General features: G+C 36.6%; 1 protein-coding gene across 4 annotated transcripts in view; it reads right to left on the minus strand.

Annotated features, from left to right (window-relative positions):
* IL1RAPL1 (interleukin 1 receptor accessory protein like 1) overlaps nt 1-21,022 on the minus strand; it is a 694,430-nt gene that overhangs the window by 597,676 nt on the left and 75,732 nt on the right. For 3 of the 4 annotated variants that reach the window (XM_048929664.1, XM_048929665.1, XM_048929655.1), the window contains exon 2: nt 9,723-9,828. In XM_048929664.1, coding sequence (XP_048785621.1) covers nt 9,723-9,804 — 82 coding nt within the window. In that variant the 5' untranslated portion in view covers nt 9,805-9,828. Of the gene's footprint in view, nt 1-9,722; nt 9,829-21,022 lie in introns of those variants that run through there. The other variant, XM_048929671.1, reaches the window with a different exon arrangement.

Raw genomic sequence — 21,022 nt, forward strand, 5'->3', positions numbered from 1 at the left:
AGTATTACTATTCTCTAAACTTCTGTTCTGGCCTCATCAAATCTGAATTCTGATAATTAATCTACCCAGCAAAAGTCTAAGTAATTCTAAGCAGTGTGTTAATTTAAGTGCATAGAACTCATAGAACTCACCTGTTAAGACTGTCTAGACTGCAGATGAGGTCCACGTTTGCAAAGTAGTTTACACATAAAATAACCTTTTTTCTCCATAGACTCTTACAAGTTTTTGTTACATTCATATTTTGATCCATGACTAAGCATTTGGGAGCTATACAAGAGCTGAAGAAGAGTGCTTACATGAACTTGAGGTACTCAGAAGTAAAGACAGTAGATTAAGGTGTTAAATGATGGCACAGAAAAAAAATCTCACTGCAAATCTGTCAAGAAACTTAGTTCATTTAAGTTTAATGTTCTGTGTTTGAATGCATTAAGTTATGGGCAATATTTTGGCTTAGTTGTTTCACAGTTTGCTCCTTTTCTCTCCAAGACAGCTACTTTTCCCAGGGAAGAAAAAAAAACAAAAGTATTTTTGACAAACAAGATTTGCCACAATTTCTTCCAAGACTTATAGTCTTTGTTGTAAATTTCTTACAACTTCATCAGTCTCATTCTTCAACAGTCTTCAACAGTCTCATTCTGCTAACTCCACAGCTAGTAGTAAAATATAAAATGAACGCGTGCATATTTGTAAAATAAATAACATTTTTCTGCAGAATAATTGTCTCAGAAATGTTACTGATCCTTACTCAATTTCCTAGAAATTGAATGCTTGAAGTTTGATTATAAAAAATATGAAGTATATATAGTAGACTGCCAAGGGCAAAAATAAATCCACAGTGCAAAAATAAAACCAAAATGCAAAAATGCATCTGTTGAAAAGTGCACAGAGTGGTCTTATTTAGTCAGTGGAATGACAACACAATAACAGACAGTATGGAATACCAGAAGGCCCCTTCCAAAATTCACTCCCAGAAAAAGCAGTTGGACTCCTTATCAAATACGGCTCAGGCCATTTGACTACAAAGTACTCAGAGATTTCAGCAACAGAACAAGGGACAACAGACAGAAAGCAAAACAGACAAGAGTTCCATACACACATGAGGAGAAACTTCTTTATTGTGAGTGATGGAGTACTGGAACAGGCTGCCCACAGAAACAGCATACTCTCCTTCTTTGGAGAGATTCAAGACCCATCTGAATGCTTTCCTGTGTAATCTGCTGTAGGGAACCTGCTTTACTAGGGGGCTGGACTCAATCTCTGTTTCTCAGGATCTTTCTCCATATTTTCACTTCCTCTTTGTGGTGCCATACCCAAAAACCTACTTATGCTTAATAGCATCTCTACTTGGGCAAGGATCCCTAGAAAAAAAATTAAGCCTTTCTTCATAGCACAGAAACATATGTAGATAAACAGGTAGCTAGGTAAAATTTGCATTCTTCCTTGCCTATCTCTTTGTTTTGCCTTCAGCATTCACTCTGAATCATATAGTCATGGACATCTGGGTGAAGATTTGCCTTCAGACAAGCCAACCCCGTACCTTAAAAAAATTACAGCTTTCCTTCAGTCTGCAGTCTCCTGATCTGGAAGACCAAAGAATGTTGCTGTTTTTCCTGCAAGCTGTTGATACTAAGATCTAATATTTAATTTCTAATATCCAAGTCATTTATTCTACATAATACCACAAACAGAACTGAAGAATTGATCATAGTGAACATATAGTGAATACATAAAAATGCATGAAGATAGCATGCTCAGCAGTAGAAACTGTTCCCACAAGGAAATACAGTTTCTTATATCATCAAGAGTTAAATATAGTTAAAAATGAAGTTACAGGAGAACAGTAAATCATGCAAATATAGGCACCCATTATTCCATGTAGCTTAACATGACTTGTTTATTGGCTTAAGTTTAAACAGAATATGAGTATTTTTAATTTTAAAGAATTAATCTGATTGTGAAAATAAATGAACCCGAACAGGTAACCAAGCAATCTTAACTAGCACTGCTGTCAAGTAAGTCAAATTTTAAAACATGACAAGAACTCTAGGTATATCCTTTCAATGTTGCAACTCTACATTAGAGCAATTCAGAAGTATCATCCTTAACATGCGATTTCCACTGGAAGACAGATAAGGCAAATCACTACAAAAGATAAACTTATGCCAGACTGAGTTGGTAAATTGAGGGTCATGGACTGCACTGCAGGACACGTAGATATAGTCTCCAAAAGGCTCACCTCAACTCCCTTAGAAAAGAAAGTGCTTAAAAAACACTCTTGAAGTAACTTAACTGGACACAGTGCTGAGCAAGCTGCTCTAACTGACATTGCTTGCATCAGCAGGGTTGGACTAGATGATCTTAAGTCCCTTCCAATCCAAGTGACTGTATAATTAAAATTAGAATTATCAGTTGGAATTATTTCAAATAGAATTGAAATTGATTCAAAAGACTGGAAAAATCAGTCCTTTTTGCCAAGGATGAAAAAGTCATCTGTGGAAGTGAGCAACTCCACATGAATTTGCAGATTGCTTCAACACAATTGGCTGTTTTGCATCTGTACACCTGACAGTTTCCTGAAATTAGTTGGGTGTTCAGTGCAAGACATTCAAATGACAGGAGCATTCAACTTTCAAATAACATAACTATGTTGTAATTTACCACCACAGCAGTCTGATAATTGTCCTTACAATTGGGGGTGAACAAAAAGAAGATTAAACAAACAAACAAACAAACAAACAAAAAACAATAGAAACACATAAACTAACTCTTTTGAAAAACAGATTTTTTTTTTAATCTTACAGTAATAACAGATGTTGCGTATTTCACATTTGAATTAAAGACTGTAAGAGGAAAAACTACTTTGAGCAAGAATGGCTGAAGAATTCAGTACTGGAGCATGAAGGACAGCCTCCTCTTTTCATGCATAGCTGTTTTCGACAAGTCTTTGTGCATGCTGCATTGATAGCATTTCCTCCCTCAGTCTTTCAGAAGGAACAAAACAATAAGCATTTTAATCTAGGAGATTTCATCAATTTTAATTTGCTTTATGTGTAGCAACAAAACATATTCTAATGGGCAAACCTCATTATCACAACTCTTATTTCTTTATCTTAATATTTCACAGATGACTACACTTAAATAAAAAAGAGAAATTTATCACATGGTCATTACTTGTCCTTGAGGGTTTTCAATCTCCTTATTCTCCACAGTCATTATTCTGCAAAAAAGTGACAGCGTAATCTTCAAATAAATAAATCTTCTGATCAAAGGTCACTTGTTCTTTTACATCTTCTAGGCCACTTGCCAACAGCTGCCAATCAGCAAAACTACTGCTAACAATTCCCTACAGTCAACAGGAACCATGGAAGCAGAGTCATTCTAAATAGCTACTAAAACTCAGTGAACAAACTATGTAAGAATATCTATTGCTGTCCTCTTGGCTTCAGTTTTTGTCTCCTTTACTATTATTATTCATTTCTAAATATCCATGGCACACTATAAAACACTGACCATTTGATTCTACACAGTCTTTTCACATACCATTATACTATTCACCATCTCTCAGGACTCTGGAAAGTACCAGTATGGATCCCAGCAACAATAAAAGGTCATATAACTATTTTTAAAATGTCAGCCATCCTGTTCATAAATGCTCAAAGGACAAGTAACAGTTACAGTATTCAGTCTCCAAAATAATAAATGCGTCACAAAGGGTCTGTGCTGGTGATGTAGTCATTTCTTACCATCTAGATCCTCTAGTGGCTCAGAATTATGTTGGCTTGTTCCTTAATAATACAGCTCCCAACTCCCCTTTGGTCAACAAACTGCATCATTGCTGCTCATCTTGACATACTGGCAGTGTCCTTTTCACAGAACATTTGGATGAAGTCTAGTAGAGCCGGACTGCTCCATGGCAAACATATGTTGAAGCTCAGTAACAAAACCACTGGTTTTTCCAACAAGATTATTCCTCAGAGTTTTGAAATAAAATCTATATGTTGTAAATCGCTCTTTACCAACTATGACACATGCAGCATTCTGTAGCAAAAGAAACATTCCTTTAAAGAAAATGCACTTTCCTTATATAGTTGGCATAAACACAGAGATAAGTTTAGAGCTATACACTAATATTACTATATACGTTAATCATTAACAACTTCTTTCCCCACTGATTCACAGAGGACAAAAAGCATGGACATTTTCTCAGCAAGGATCATATCAAACCTGGAGTAAACAGCATTGCCAGTTTTGGCTGTAGAATGGGAAGGGAGATACTTCTGCTGCCTATATAAGGTGCTCCTTCATCTTTCTCTCCCATCTGCCTCACAAAGAAAAGTGGTTCACTGTTTCCCCCATTCAGTTTCACATATAGAATAAGTGAGGTTGCGCATTACGATGCAATTCAAAGTAAGTATTTTGAAACAGTCCTCAGATAAAATAACATTCACTTCCTCACAAGGTAATGGCACAAACAAGATTGCCCTCCTCTATCCCCTAAATCCAAGCAGGTACATTCATCTTTGCTTAGGACTTAAACATACTGTCTCTCTGCTTTTTGTCACTAAACAGAAAAAAGAATTTTCATAGCAGTAATAGTAGTATTAATTGCTCAACTGCAGAAAACTTCTCACTCGTAGAAGTTAATCTTACATGTCAGATAGGTATGGACAGACTTAGCTTCTGTGTGACCACACAAAAGGCCACAAGACCCATCAAGTAATAACGGAAAACTAACATTCTGTAACAGCATAAAGAACAGCTAGAGACTATTAATATTAATTGACAAAAACTCCTGTGCTTCACAAGAAACTTATCCTTTAATCATTCTGAATGCTTTGCTCCAACTTCAGTGTGCTGGGAGTACCATGCATGAGTCTATAAATTGTACAGAAAAAAAAAAAACAAGGAAGATGCCTCCTCATTTAATTTTTGAACTATCTGATTACTGTTCAGTGAATATCAGATCCAATATGACATTCATCAACTAATTTCCTTTTGACAAAAGAAAATGCTTGGGCAAACAAAGCACAGCCAGAATGAAAAAGAGAATGACACCACTGATGGAAAGATGCTCAGAAGAATAGAGTGGCAGTTATATAGTAATAGTTGGGTTACCAAGTCTCATAAAAAAAATACATAAGATACACAGATACTCAAATAATGGGTATGAGATTCCTGTTCTGGCTCAGTATTTAATTGCATACAATTTCTCAAAAAAAGAAAATCCAGATAACCTGGATTATAGATTTTTTTTTTTTTTTAATTGTTATAACCAGCTTTATTGTATAATGGAGACAATTCAGTTGCTAGGTAGAAATGTAACACATATTTTCCCTTTTAGAACATTCTCAAAGCTGTATTGCATATCATAGATAAATTCATTATATATAGCTAAGGTGAAGAATTTTTATTTTATGCATTCATATATTACTTACTATAAGTTGTTGAATACACATTATGGCATTTGTCACAAGGTAAAAAAAATCTTGGCTTTCTTGATGCTAAGGACAACAATGCTAAAATCATTTGTTCTGTTCCAACTAAAGGAAATGTTTTAGAGAAAGAAAGCAAGTGCCTCATTTGTACAGAGATATTCACAATATAACTAATATTATGGTCTAAAATAGATGTAAATAAGAAATCATTTGTAAAAATTCAGAGGGCCATAATTTAGTAAAATGTCTACTATAGGTTGTTGAAGTGTACAAAATCAGTCAAGCAAAATAATTACTTGATTTTTTCAATATATATTTCCATTCTGTTCCTTGGAATTTCGCTAGTTCTAGAACAAAAATGCACCTTGAATTGCATTTATCTATTTAAAATTATCTACTAAAAATGGCTCCTACAAGGCAAACTAAAATTGAGAAATATCAACAGGGGCTGCAATGTCAAAATTTGACTTCTCGTTTTCATGAAGTTCATAATGCTCTATATAAGCATGACTACAACCACCCATACTCATTACTTGTAACTCTGACAAAAAGATAATATACATTAGAAAGATAATCATTTTTTCCTACATGAATAATACATCTGCAGACTTTAATCTCACAATAACAATGTGAAGGACCCTGTACATCTCCTGATAAACCATCATGCAAGAGATTGTCCGCTCAGTTAAATTTGATTTCTTTCACAGAATAAATATGACAAAGAGAAGATTTTCTTTCACACAGGTGAGCACAGAACACAGCTCCTTCATGAACTCCACACGACGCAATCGGTAGAAAAACAGTGGAACACAGAAAATAAGAATTCTCAACTTTTTTTGATACAAGATGACTTCAAATTATTATTAGTGTCTAAAATATCAATACTCTAATTGTCTAATTATACAATGAAGTTATAATATCTTATGCATAAAAAAAAAAAAAACTTTTCCCCCATTCCTCCCACCCATTTTGAAGATTATTTAACACCAAAAAAATCCTCTCTGTTCAGCAACCTTGGTAAAAAAAAAAGTAATAATGATAATAAAAAAATAACAAGAGGGAATGGTATGTTCTAGTATTTTATTTAGCCTAGTGTTTGGAATGGCAAAGCTTAAGACGAAGGATCTTCTCTTCCTTGTCTGACAAGGCATTAAAACTTACAGGAGTTGTGCATTCAAATAAAATTGACAGGTTTAAGTCTTATTTACTGGCACACCTGGATATACAGGAACATGTTCATTGCATAATTTTTACATATTAATGAAATTGTTTCTCAAACTGCTTGCACAGACATTTTTATGTAATAGCACAGTTACTAAGTACTCAAGATGTAAAATAAATCCTTTTTATGTTAGAGCCATTTGAAATCATTCACTGCTTTACAGAAATGTATTTTCTGGATTTTTTTAAAATACCTGATAGAAACAGAATCAAATACAAAGTTGAAGTGTTACACAAGTACGTCACACAGCTATGAGCCAGCTAATTTAAAATTAGCTGAGAATACTAATGTAACAACTCCTTAACTCCTAATAAATTGCTTTGATTCATAACAGCAAAAAGCAATGTATCTGTAAAAAAAAAAATAAACGGCTACTAATATGGAGATATTTACATCAATATGAAAATATACTATCATAGAAAAGGGTGGAAGAGGTTGGCAGGACACCATTAAGAGCAAATATTCAATTACTATGAAAAAAACATTCTTCTAAAAAGGCATGTAAAAGATTTAAAACACACTTCAATTTTAATTTAGTCTTGATTCATTACACTTCCAAAATTGAGACACAATAAATTCCAAATGAAAGGTTCAGTTCTGTTTTCTTGTTTTCATTCAAAAATTGCCTATATTAAAGTAGTTGTATAATACAGTTTTCTATGTTGCTCTGATATTCAATCTTTATGAAAGAAATAGGAGAAGGACAGTTGCATTCAACTCTGAAATACAATCACACTTCAGGCATATACAACGAGATTCCTAGAGACACAGTAATGAATACAAAGTAAGCCACAGCCAAACTTTTGATCCAGGTGTCAGAATGCAATGCACACAACTAAACATATACAAACCTCACCATTTGCTGCCTCTGATTAACACCCTCACATAAAACTACACTTCTTTCTCCTTACATATATCTATAACTACAGATAACTTGCTTATAACTACAAATTGATTAGCTTCAGGAAGAAGCAGCAGTATTTTCACTGTATACGTAAATGAATCTTATTTTCTGAAACTTCCTTTAAAAAAAAAAAAAAAAAACCACCACATTTTCTTCATAGAAGCAATTCAGGATTGAAAAATATTCCTCCCAAATCAGCCAAGGAAAAAAAATTAAAAAAAGAAAAAAGAAAAATTAAGCTAAGCATTATCATCTACTCATTACATTACACCTACTTTTATAGAAGTTCACCACATCTGAAGCCACTAAATGGCATGAACAAAGACAGTAAAAGCTGAAATTTCAGAACTCGGCTTTTTCTTTTGCACCATGCACTATGACAAAATAGTCTTCTCTGCAATGTAGCTGATAAACTAAATACTATAAAAGCAGATTTCATGCAAAACCATAAAAAAAAGACCCATGTTGTAGTAAGATTTAAAGACTTCCATTAAAGCTTTTCCTTTTTTGCTGCACAGGATGAGAAAATATTCAGTACAGCTGAAAACACCTTATTTTCTTTGCCTGGACATCAATTACATAACTTTCCCAAACAGAAATTAACATGAATATTTAACACTTTTCCTACAATTGGTTTATCTCAGAAAGATGATACAAGCATGAACAATGAAGTAAAAGGAAAAGAAACCTTGACTTCTTATTATTGTCACATTGAAGTGGGAAGTATTTTATAACTGGCTGCTTTTTTGTTTCGTTTTAAAATGTTTGTCATGTTAAAAATTACTTCTTCAAGAGGATTGATACTGTTTATACTACATTTGGATTAAGGGACCTCAACTGAAAGCTCACAAACGCTCAACTGTGATCAAAAAGAACAACCTCACCCAGACAAGTTCAAATGATTTCTATCTAGGCAGACGTCATGTTGCAAATACATCATCTCATCACCAACTCCTTTGTTCTGCACATAGTGAACAGAATCCAGTTTTCCTGAGCTTAAATATATCACAGTCTCAAGTCCTGACTGAGAAATATTTTAAGATATTAGAGTGGTACTCCTTATTTTCTTTCCCACAGTCATTAAAACATTGAAGACAGAACTAGTTTCATATGTTCCGAGTAGGATCTATTGAAAATACAAATGTTATTTAAACTGTTGCCCAAAATGTACAAAGATCTCCCTAAGCATCTCTTTACTACTACAAGCATTGCTAGCAGCCAACTCCAGCTGGAAACAGATAAAACGAAAAGAAAATAAATAAATAAACAAATCAAGTCCAGACTTCTAGAACAGTACAACAAAAGCCACCCAGAGCAAACAAATGACAAAAGAAAATTAACTAGTTACAACAAAAATAATTAATCCTATCAACACGGGATCAAATCCTCCATCAAGGATTTAGTTTCCTTACACCCGCAGATCAAAGTAAGAGTTTGCAGAAATATTATCCTGCAATTTTCCCATTATCCAATGAAAAGGAATAGAAGGGGAAGTTAGAATCTCAGGATGAAAAAACACAACCATTGTCTCAGTATCAAAGTTCTTTTTTTTCTTTTAAACATACAAACAGTAACACATGAAAGATGATGGGCAAATATATCATCCTCTGCTGGATTCCTGAAAAGCCACCTATATTTTCCTTGCTGCACAAATCTTTCACAACATATGTGATAGTCCCTTCAAAAACGCATTTTCTTATTCACTTTTCATTGTTATTAAATTTATTAAATTTAATGTGCCTGATCTTTTTTTTTTATTATTATTATAAAAAACGGTCTAAGCCAAAGCCACATGCATATCCAAGATATTCTTCAACATAAAGAAGATAGTCAAACAGATAAACTGTTCACATTGAAGTACAGTAGCTCAGTGACTGCTATCAAGTCTTTAAGTAAGCTAAACAATTCTGGGGATACAGTGGAGGAAAAAAAAAAGATATTCTCCTTTATCAGATGAACTGTTATTTTGATTTTCCATCAAGTTCACACCATAGAATAGAGTCTAAAATAATACAGAAGTTACTAAATTGGTTTGCTGCAGAATTCTAATTCCTTCTAATTATTCTTCAAACAACTATAACAACATCATAAAGTATATTCATAAATTTTAAGGATTTCTTCTTTCAAAACATATTGTAAGATCAGAGAAAGATTTACTTACCTGATCCTCTTTTGGTCACAACCTTCAAGCTCTGAGTTAGAGTAGCATACAAGAGAATCAAGTTTGGAATAGGAACTTTCATCTTCTCTCTTTCCACAGCTGCTCCCTAGAGTACCAAAAAAAAAAAAAAAAAAAAAAAAAAAGAAAACATTAGCTTTATGTTGGTATTTAAACAACTGTGTAGTAATTAATCATAATACTGGCTTTGTAGAAACGTTAAATACAGTTCTCTTTTAGCAACTTAATGCACCAAAATGATTCCTTTTTACTGAAAAGGATATGTAAACTGAAATCACCTAAAGGAAAACACGTACACACACTGCATTTAAATCTAGAGCTGTAGTTCTAATTTTGTAGATACACTGAAAATTCACCATGTCCCTGTTAAAACCTTCTAACAGATCTCCTGGAACATTTTTGATGAATTTGTTATATGAAAAATGGTGTTTTCACTAAGCTTCTGAAAGAAGGAAAGAAGGAAAGAAGGAAAGAAGGAAAATAATACCCTTCTGCACTGGTTGCCTTCCATTTATTCATTCTACAGACTGAGCACAAAATTCACAATGAAAAGAGCCATTAATTACAAACAAATTTGGTCATCGTCTTAGGAACAGGGAACCATAACAGCCCACCAGAGACTCTTCTAAGTTCCTTTTATATGAACTGAAAGCATATATGCAAGATCAAACACATTCACTGCAGCTAACAAGAACATTATTAGGATGGGAGAGAAGAATCAGGTTGTGGCTCAGCCTTCACCTCTTCAGATGTAAACAAAGATTTCCATTTCTACTCCTAGAATCACAAATACCTCTAAGATCACTTAGTCCAACTATCAACCCATACTTGTGATCACTCTAGACCATGTCCTCAGCACATCTACATGTTTCTACTTCTACTGCTCACATTTTCAGGAGTAAATAGTATGAGCAGCAGGTGAAAATGGAGAGCACACATTTTGTTAATTCAGAGAGTGTAGTGATGTAATCTAGTCATAATATTCTTCCAGCTTTGTTCTGAAACAGCTGCTAGGACTAACAACCTACATTTTAATATTTTAATTTGTGAAGGGAGCTAAGCTTTCTGGCTAATCCGTCTAGAAGGTATAGTGTATCTATACTCATGATAGCATGTATTTTATGTAAAGTCTTATATAACAAAAGAAAAGGCTGTAATCAATGGTGCTTGAAATTTCTAAGAAAGACTCAGATGAAACCAACGTAGTTTTGATATTGACCTCTGCTGATCACAGTGCTGTACAGCAATTGAAAACATTCTCAAAAGGAACCACACAGTTCAAGGATTGATTTAAAATGAGATCATGCATCTTTTGCACTTTCATTGGCAGTCATGTTACTGAATACCTAAGACGTTTCTGAAAGCAGTATCTTAAAATAGCTTTATTTTAGAAAAGAACAGGTTGGAAATAAAAAATAGTGGAGGCGTTGAAGAACACATTATGGGAAGAATTACTTAAACAATGATGACTCCTAAAGAATCTATCTTCAGAAGTGTTAGTGCAAACCTAATGCATTCATTATCGTGGCTTTATCAAAGATGAGTGAGAAAGCAGTTTGCAAACAGCAGATTTTGATACCTAATTTTTGATAATGATATTTATAAACAAAGAGATAAGAAGTAATAGTAATATATTTGCTCATTCACTGGCTGTGAACTAACACTAGCACTTTGGCACTGCAGGTTAAGGACTAAAATTTATCTATATTCATATACCTTAGAAAAGTTAGACAATAAATTGCCTATCAGCAAAGGAATTAAATGTCACAGATGGAATTTCTCCAAGTTAAATTTGGAGCAATATGAACATTGTTAGTCAAGATTATTTAAATAAATAATATGACCACAGACATAATAAATGACATAGAAACTTAGCATTTTGGAAGCCAGAAACAAAGGTTAATTTTCCAGGAAACAATGAATAGATATCACAAAGTGTTATGCAACATTTTACTGCAGACTTGACTCAGGCATTTATAAAATCAAAATCCCATTTCTCACTGCACTAACTGATACCGCAGGAAATCCTGAAGCTGTTATCTTCAGCCTCAAGGGTACTAGTGAGAGTCAGCACCTTGCTCTGCGTGAGCCTAATAAATACTGTCTAAAGAACAACAGGAGCTTATTATACATTTACAAATTCAGTAAATAGCTTCTGACTAGGAAAGTAGATCCAAAAACATCTTTACTGACCAACCATAATATATATATATATTGCTGATAGCTTTGAAAGAAACATAAATAAGCATACCTACACACATATGTTTGTATTTCTGTATACATATATTTGTAAAAGAAGCACGAAGCAAAAGCTATAAAGCTTGAAGCTGCCAAAGAAAGCCTTTGTAATATAAGAATATCAATGAGAAATGGCTCTTTCCACTAAATTCTTGTTGTGGTCCATTTATATTTCAGTCATTTATGTTGACAAGTCTGCTTAAAAAAAAAAAAAAAAAAAAAAAAAAGTCTTTATAACAAATTAATTGCATTTAAAACATGGTTCCACTGTAGAATCCATTCCCATTTACATTTATTCTCAGAGATTAACGTCTAACTTAAAGGCATAAGCAAGATAGGCTGCAGCCAACTTTGCTTGTAGTAAATCCCCAGAAAGTAAGATCTGCTGTTGTCTATGAGATACCAGAAAGTAGTTTCCACTAAAGGGCGTGAAGGAAGAAAATGGCTTCCAGCACTACCCTTTACCTCCACAGAGCACTACGAGCACTAAAGCAGATCTTATCCCCTTCTCCCCAAGGGTCTTTCAACCCTTCTGTTTCCACTACCCTTCCTGCAACAGAATTTATTTGCTGGCCTTTTCTTCATTTTAAAAATCAAAAACACAAGCAAGCTAAACATTGCTGGATTGCTATAGTGTAGTTGGTGCTTTATGCCTTTGAACGTCATTAAGGAAGCTGTGGAATCTGGCTCACATCATTCTCATGACTGATTCAAAGCAGGTGCTTAACATCACTTGTCTCCTGTTCCAGGTGAATGCCTCAGCAACTGACTAGTCTAGAAAATGTCACCTTGTTGAAACTGCTTGCAAAAATAAAATAAGCAAGTCAAAGGAAATTAAAAAGAAACATCCCAAGGGGGATCTTATAATGCACTGAAAATTATTTTGCTACTGTAATGAGCACATCTGAGGCCTATATTCTGTAATGCATTGCTAGGTTTTAAACTGAAAAACAAAAGTCATAATTTTATGAAATCCAATTCTTAACACTAACTTTAAGTGATACCTAATCTTTGGAAACAGCCTTTTTTCAGTAATTAGTTTTTACTAGTTGTTTACCAGTAAACAGGCAGGAATTTATTAATTAAAATATATATATATCTGATTTAAAATGGAAATTGCAGAAGTTTGCTGTTTTTGGAAGCAGTAGGCAGATACACAGATGATACATGCACATACAAAAGGCTTTCTTACCTTTTTTTTTTTGGTTAATTCTTCCAGAAAATTAAGACAACATATGGTAGTTACAAACTTCATTGCTGCTTCTGAAGTTCTGAAGTATGAACACCAGTATATCGTACAAACTCTCTAGCTATAAGACTGCTTGACTCTGGGTGAATAGTAGACTAACTGCATTTTAGAATGAGGGCTTTTTCCTTGCACTTCTTTATACAATTGCTCTGTGTAGTATTCACAATTTCAGAAGTGCAGCACTGGGTTATTTGTTTGCATGAAGCACAATATGAAATCCTGTTGAATATTTGTGAATAAAGGTATTCCACACAAATTTTAACTTGGCATGTTATTCATTTTAAAAATTATTTTTGGTAGAAAGTGTCATTGCTTAAAACAAAAATGATATAGGAAGCCTCTAGCATCTGTATTGCTGAGTATCTCAGTTTCCAGTTGAGTCAGAAATAGAAATACAGCTGTATCTCAACACTAACGTTCCTTGGGGTAATGCCAAGCATGATTTTTTTTCTTAAGTTGTCATAAATACTCACTGTGAGGAGAATGCATAGCCTTACACACGTGCTCCCAAAAACAGCTCAGCAGAAATTAAATTAACCACAGTAAAGCAATTCTGATAAGGAAATAAAATGGGGGAAAATATATATATATCTTCTCCTAATTTTACTTATGTTCATTTTGGGTCCTTCCCAAAACCTAAATTATACTTACTTGATATAGGAAATTTTCTACTGGCTCAGTCTCTAACTGTAAATTTACAGTCTTGTTTTTCAGCTTTAGTCTATGAATGCTAGCTACTGTCCATCAGCTAATTATCTGAAAATCATTCTTCTTCCTGTGCTGCCTTTTTAACTTGGAAGGATATTCTTTTATACATGTTCCAAACTGCTTCATTATCTTCCATTCTATCCCCTTCATAGAAGAAAAAAGGACTTGTGATCCCTGAAAAACACTTCACAACTGTTCTGTAACAATGGGTTTTTAGAGAAGACTTATCAAACTATCTAGAATTGTGAAATTGTTTCTCACTGGTCTGTCCAGCCATACATGTTTTGAGATGTATTTTCATTGTAAGCACGGGAAAAAGGCCTCTTACTTCAGGCACTATACCTGTCCCGAACATTGAACTATAGGGTTCATTTGTCATGAAAGTGCTATATTAGTTAATAAGATTAGTTTGCTAATGATACGGACTCTGTCCAACATGCAAGATACTGTAGAAATGATGATTTGACTAGAATTAACTTCATTCTATAACTCTCCTACGCATGAAAACATAATCTGCTATTCCCAAAATTTTAGACAAACAAACCTGCTTTGTTTTAAAAATAGAAAGTAGTTAAAGGATTTTATAAGGAACAAACCTACTGTCAAAACTAGACAATTGTCTGGCCTACTATTTGTTTTCCATTTTTGAGTAAAACAATGTCATTGTAGCATTTGCACTTAAGGTAATGGACCAGCAAACATATTTTGCACACCATTTGCATTGTTTAACGTGTTCCCAATGATGTTATTAAATGACTTTCTGTGCGGTACATAGTGGTCAAGATTTCTGGATATTACTTTGTCTGTTAAGAAAGGAACAAATGGTAGCAGATTGCAGATAACTGAAATGTCATACACCATATCCTTGAGCATCCGCTACTGAATAAACAATTGAATTGATTTCCATAAATTAAAACAGCTGAAAACTATCTGACACATACATTGGGGAACCACTGATGAGAAGAGAAAGAACAACTGCAGGAGAGGAATAAAAAATACAGTAACTTTCCAGTGGTCTCACATTGCCTTGCAGGACACAGGTCAGCAGGGCACCCTCTTCAGTCCCACAGAACTCACCAAGGTTGGCTCTATCAGTCAAAAGCATCTCTGCCTACACAGCTGTGATGTGTCCTGAGACACTTATGTTCTTTGAATAGCAAGTGTTCCTGCTATGAGATACATCTGTCTCTTAGAGACAAAAGTTGGCCACTGTGTTTTAAACATCTTGCCCAATCATGACAGAAGTATCCTTTAGTTCTGCTAGTCTAGATCAGTGAAGAACTAAGGGCAACACACTGTCTTATCTGAAAGCAAGACAAGTAGCAAGGCCCTAATTCCCACATACAAGAGCCTACACAAATAATGTGTTTAGCTGAATCAAACTCCCCATGTCTACTTCTCCTTTTACAACTGAGTGACCTGAGAGAGAGTGAGAAGAACCTAGTATTTCATTCTGCCACCGCTGGTGCAGTAAGGGCAGGAAAAGAAAAAGAAAGCCGGAAAAGCGTGCTAATGTGTTATTCACTCAGGGGTAAAGGAACAATGGATAAACAAGAGCTTGTTTTCATTCCAAGGAGATTTTAGATGAGAAAAAAACATGTATTAGCATAAGTTTAAAAGATTACAAAGTTCAGTACAAGTAGATGCCTACTTTATAACAGAATATTCTATTTACTTTGATTGGTGATGACACTTTTGGGAACAATTTAATTCTAAAACATTTTCTAAATAATATCACCCATCTAATTCACTAATGACAGAGACATTCTGCCTCAACAACTGGCGACTGTTGGTTGTACTGGACGATCTTGTAGGTCTTTTCCAACCTTGGTGATTCTATATTGTAAGTACAGAAACTCCACTGTACATATTCTGACAGAACATTTATGTGCAGGATGATAAAATCATAGTATCATTAGAATTGGAAGGGACCTTCAAAGGTCATTGAGTCCAAATCCCCTGTAATGAACAGGGACACCTACAGCTAGATCAGGTGGTTCAGAGACCCACCGAGCCTGACCTTGAATGTCTCCAAGGATGTGCTATCCGCCACTTCTCTGCGCGACCTCTTCTAGTGCTTCACTACCTTATTCTAAGAAACTTTTTTCTTATATCCACTCAAAATTTCCCTCCTTTTAGTTTGAAACCACCTCCCCTTGTCCTGTCACAACAGACCTTGATAAAGAGTCCATTCCCTTCTTTCTTATAGTCTCCCTTTAGAACCTGAAATGCTGCTATCAGGTCACTCCAGAGCCTTCTCTTCTCCACGGTGAACAGCTCCAGCTCTCTCAGCCTGTCCTCATAGGTTAGATGTTCAATTCTTTGGATCATTTTTATGGCCCTCCTCTGGATGAGCTCCAGCAGTTTCATGTCTCTCCTGTACTCAAGTCTCAACATTTGGATGGAGTACTCCAGGTGAGGCCTCACCAGTGCAAAGTGGATGGGCAGGATCACCTCCCTCAATCTGCCGGCCGTGCTTCTTTTCATGCAATCCAGCATACATACATAATTTTTCTGGGCTGCAAGGGCACAGTGCTGGTTTATGTCCAACTTGCCATCCACCAGTACCCACCCCCATGTTCTTTTTGTCAGGGCTGTGCTCCATTCTTACGTACCCCAGCTTGTACTGTTAGTAGGGGTTGAAACAACCCAGATGCAACACCTTGCATTTGGATTTGTTGAACCTCACAAAGTCTCACTAAGCCCAGTGTTTGAGCCTGTCTAGGTCTCTCTAGGTAGTATCCACTCTCTCAAGCACGTTGATGACACCACACAGCTCAACTTGCAGAGGGTGTACTCAATCCCACTCTCAATGTCATTGATAAAGATATTAAAGAGCTCTGGTCCCAGTATTGACCCCTGAGGGACACCACTCATCACTCATCTTCCATCCAGGCACTGAACCATTGGCCAACAGTTCCTGGGTACAAATAATTGAAACAGTAAAACTTCTTCACCATCACCTAAGATTTCTGGTTTACACAACATTAACATTAATAGTTTTCTTTTATGCTATACACAGCAGGCTACATATTTTCATTTTTCTCATAGTTGATCCTTATTACATAACCTTATTAATGCAGTGTAATGTTGGACCTTGGAATACAATCTGTTTCCAATTTAATTCTTACTCAATTGACACATTAGAAGTTAGAAAAGTGGTCTCTAGTTTACATTACGTTTCTTACATTTGAGCTCACATTGTATCTTCAGGGCTGTGAAAAGGTGGAAGCATTTTCATTTATTCCTTCTCTTTCATAGGCCAACTACCAAATCCTTCATTCTTCTCCAAGTCACATTCTGGTAATCCACTACCTCACCTGAGCATGCCCAGCCCTGACCAGCTTCCCCTTAAGCATCCCTCATCCCTTAGCTGATCTCCATGTCATATGGGCAAAGGCACAAGCTGTGCTGTAACTGCCCCTAGCTCATGGTTTCCAGTGGAAGAGGGCAGCCAGACCTCGCTGCAGGAAGGCACCTGCTGCTCCACAGGGTCTGGAGTCCCAGAATAACTGGGGCCTGCTTGCTTGCAGCAGGAGAATGGTCACAGAATCACAGAATGGCCAGGGTTGGAAGGGACCTCAAGGATCATGAATCTCCAACCCCCCTGCCACATGCAGGGCCACCAACCTCCCCATTTAATGCTAGACCAGACTGCCCAGGGCCCCATCCAATCTGGTCTTGAACACCTCCAGGGATGGAGCATCCACAACCTCTCTGGGCAGCCTGTTCCAGTACCTCACCACTCTCTGGGTAAAGAATTTCCCCCTGACATCCAACCTAAATCTCCCCTCCCTCAACTTATAACCATTTCTGTCCTGCAGTTATCAACCCTTTCAAAGAGTTGATTCCCCTCCCCTCTGTAGACTCCCTTTGGGTACTGAAAGGCTGCAATGAGGTCACCCAGCAGCCTTCTCTTCTCCAGGCTGAACAAGCCCAGCTCCCTCAGCCTGTCCTCATACGGGTGATGCTCCAGTCCCCTGATCATCTTTGTGGCCCTCCTCTGGACCCTCTCCAACAGCTCTCTGTCTTTTTTGTACTGGGGGCTCCAGACCTGGACACAGTACTCCAGATGGGGTCTCACAAGAGCAGAGCAGAGGGGGACAATCACCTCCTTGTCCCTGCTGGCCACCTCTCTTCTGATGGAGCCCAGGATACCATTTGTTTTCCGAGCCGCAAGGGCACACTGCTGGCTCATGTTAAGTTTCTCATCTATCAAGACACCCAGGTCCTGCTCTGCAGGGTTGCTCTCAAGGACCGCTCCTTCCAGTCTGTATGGATGCCTGGGATTCCTCCGGCCCAAGTACAAAACTCTGCACTTTGCCGTGTTGAACCTCATCAGGTTCACCCGGGCCCACCTTTCTAGCCTGTTGAGGTCCCTCTGAATGGCATCCCTTCCTTCAACCGCGCCGACCGCACCACTCAGCTTGGTGTCATCAGCAGATTTGCTGAGAGTGCACTCGATTCCCTCATTGATGTCATTGATAAAGATGTTAAAGAGCACCAGTCCAAGACAGATCCCTGGGGGACACTGCTCGTTACTGGCCTCCACCTGGACACAGAGCCATTGATGACCACCCTCTGCCTGCAGCCTTTCAACCAGTTTCTTATCCATCGAGTGGTCCACCCATCAAGTCTACATCCCTCCAATTTGGAGATAAGGATGTGGTGGGGGACCATGTCAAAGGCCTTGCTCAAGTCCAGGTAAATGACATCGGTCTCCTTTCCCTTGTCCACCAATGCCACAGTGTCACTCCATTATAAAAGGCCACCAGATTGGTCAAGCATGACCTTCCTCTGGTGAAGCCATGCTGGCTGTCACAGATCACACGCCCATTCCTCATGTGATCAAGGATGTCATCCATGAGGATCTGTTCCATGATCTTCCCAGGCACAGAAGTGAGACCAGCCTGTAGTTCCCCGGGTCCTCCTTGCTCCCTTTCTTGTAAATGGGAGTGACATGACCCTTCCTCCAGTCATCTGGGAACCTCACCTGGCAGCCACGACTTTTCAAATATGATGGAGAGTGGCTCAGCAACCACCTCAGCCACCTCCTTCAGAACCCTGGAATGCATGCCATCCATCCCCATAGACTTGTATACATTCAGTCTCATGAGCTGGTCTCGGACCTGCTCTGTCCTCACAGTGGGGGGGGATTTACCACCCTGGTCCCCACCTAGAGTTTGAGGAATGCTGGGCTCAGGGATGTGAGAAGTTCAGGAATCCTGGCTGCCAGTGAAGACTGAGGCAAAGATCTCATTCAGTACCTCAGCCTTCTCTTCATTTGTTGAAGCCAGTTCTCCAACAGTCATGGCATTTTAACGCTATAAGCAGCCTGGGAAGAAAGTAACTGTTTCTCCCTAAAAATATAAGGATTGTAATTAAGTTTGTGTGAACAATAAATAAAAAATTTTAGAAGTTCACAGTATTACCAATTTTTTTACCCATTATAAAATTATGTTTAGGTAAGCGAATCTCATATAAAAGCACTTGGGTAGCAAAAATTCAATTTCTGTACAGGATTACATAGGCAATCTACTACCTCATTAAGACAGAAAAAAATCATGTACCATTCATACAACAACAGAAAGCACCTGAAGAGAAATATTTATAAAAAGGGCAAGTCTTTCAGATTTAGCATTCAGATACAGGATCTGATAGACAGCTATTAAAAAAAGAAAAAGAAAAAAAAAAACAACCTACAAGGATTACTGTCATTAAATTGGTTTCTAAAGGAATTAAGTACTAATGATCTTTATAATGAAAACACATACATCTGAAGTTTATTAAAATTGTAGGAGGAAAACTTCAAAATTGGATATGACTGATGTTTGTTATACCTATATAACAATACTACATTATACCTATATAACAATACTTCATGACAAGTAGGACTACCCAATAGCAGAAAGACAGTAGGAGACTTATGACTCTATAAAACTATAGTGAGATCCAAGGTCAGAAAAGTGGCGTTTCTGGCCTAATCCAATCAGAACTTTTAAGTGCTGATGAATAGTACTGCTTATTAATAACTTTTCATACATTTGTTGCTAAAAGAGGACAGTTTCTTAAGGGACAGAGCTTCCCGTACTAATAATGTATTATGAGTGTTTAGCCATGAAATAAATGATATTCAGCCTTAAAACTGCAATAGCCTGATGGCTATTAACAATGGTTATTCCAAAGCTGCCTAACATTAATTTCAGATTATAACAATGGAAAACATAAATTATGTAAAGATTCACAGATATTTAGGTCACAGGCTGAGTATTAATTACACAGTAATTGCAGTACATTCCATACGCTTCTTGCAATTTTCATGGCTTATGACTGTATTCGTTAAAGTCTTGCTTTCACAATAATGACTAAAAATAAAATACCCTCTTCAAAAAATCCCCACTTCCCTCTGGAATTTAGGAGCACCATAGCAGGAATGCCTCTACCATGTCAAAGTTGGGATTTAAAATATTTTTTATCTGTAGGAGACAGAGAAATAGAAGGGTCTCAGCTGCGGTGGATCAGATGTGGGAATCCAAGCCCTTAATTCAAAGCTTTTGATCTTAAAACAGACGAGATGTAGCACAGAAATAATATAGAAGGGGCTGGAATCCTGGGACTCTTCCCTTCCTGAAGAAGCGCTGTAAATATGAAGCCAAAATTTGTCTTCTGTTGCTCCTTTTTCCATGCCCCTAAATTTAGCATGCAGAGATGCGCAGAGCCTTGTTTTACCCAGAAATGATAGAGGTCATAGTAATCAAAATAACTGGATAAGGGATTTGGGAGAAGTGGGTTCAAATTCTTCAAACCAAGAAGATTTAGAAAATAAAATTCCCATTTACTGAGCACGTGCTCTAACTTCATAATACATATACACACTGTGTGCTTTCAAAGGAGTAGTTTGCACTGAGTAAGATGTTATCACATAAAATAAATGCAGCAAGTGTTTATGGGTGGCTCATTCAAAACCATTCAGTTAATTTGCATCCTGCTGTATAAGGTAGAATGATTCTCATCATATTGACTATACATAAAAGTAAAGCATTCCATAAAACTTTATCAGCTCCTATTGTGAAAGCCCTCAGGAAGC

This window comes from Lagopus muta, chromosome 1, assembly GCF_023343835.1.
Source record: "Lagopus muta isolate bLagMut1 chromosome 1, bLagMut1 primary, whole genome shotgun sequence".
NCBI classification, from domain to species: domain Eukaryota; kingdom Metazoa; phylum Chordata; class Aves; order Galliformes; family Phasianidae; genus Lagopus; species Lagopus muta.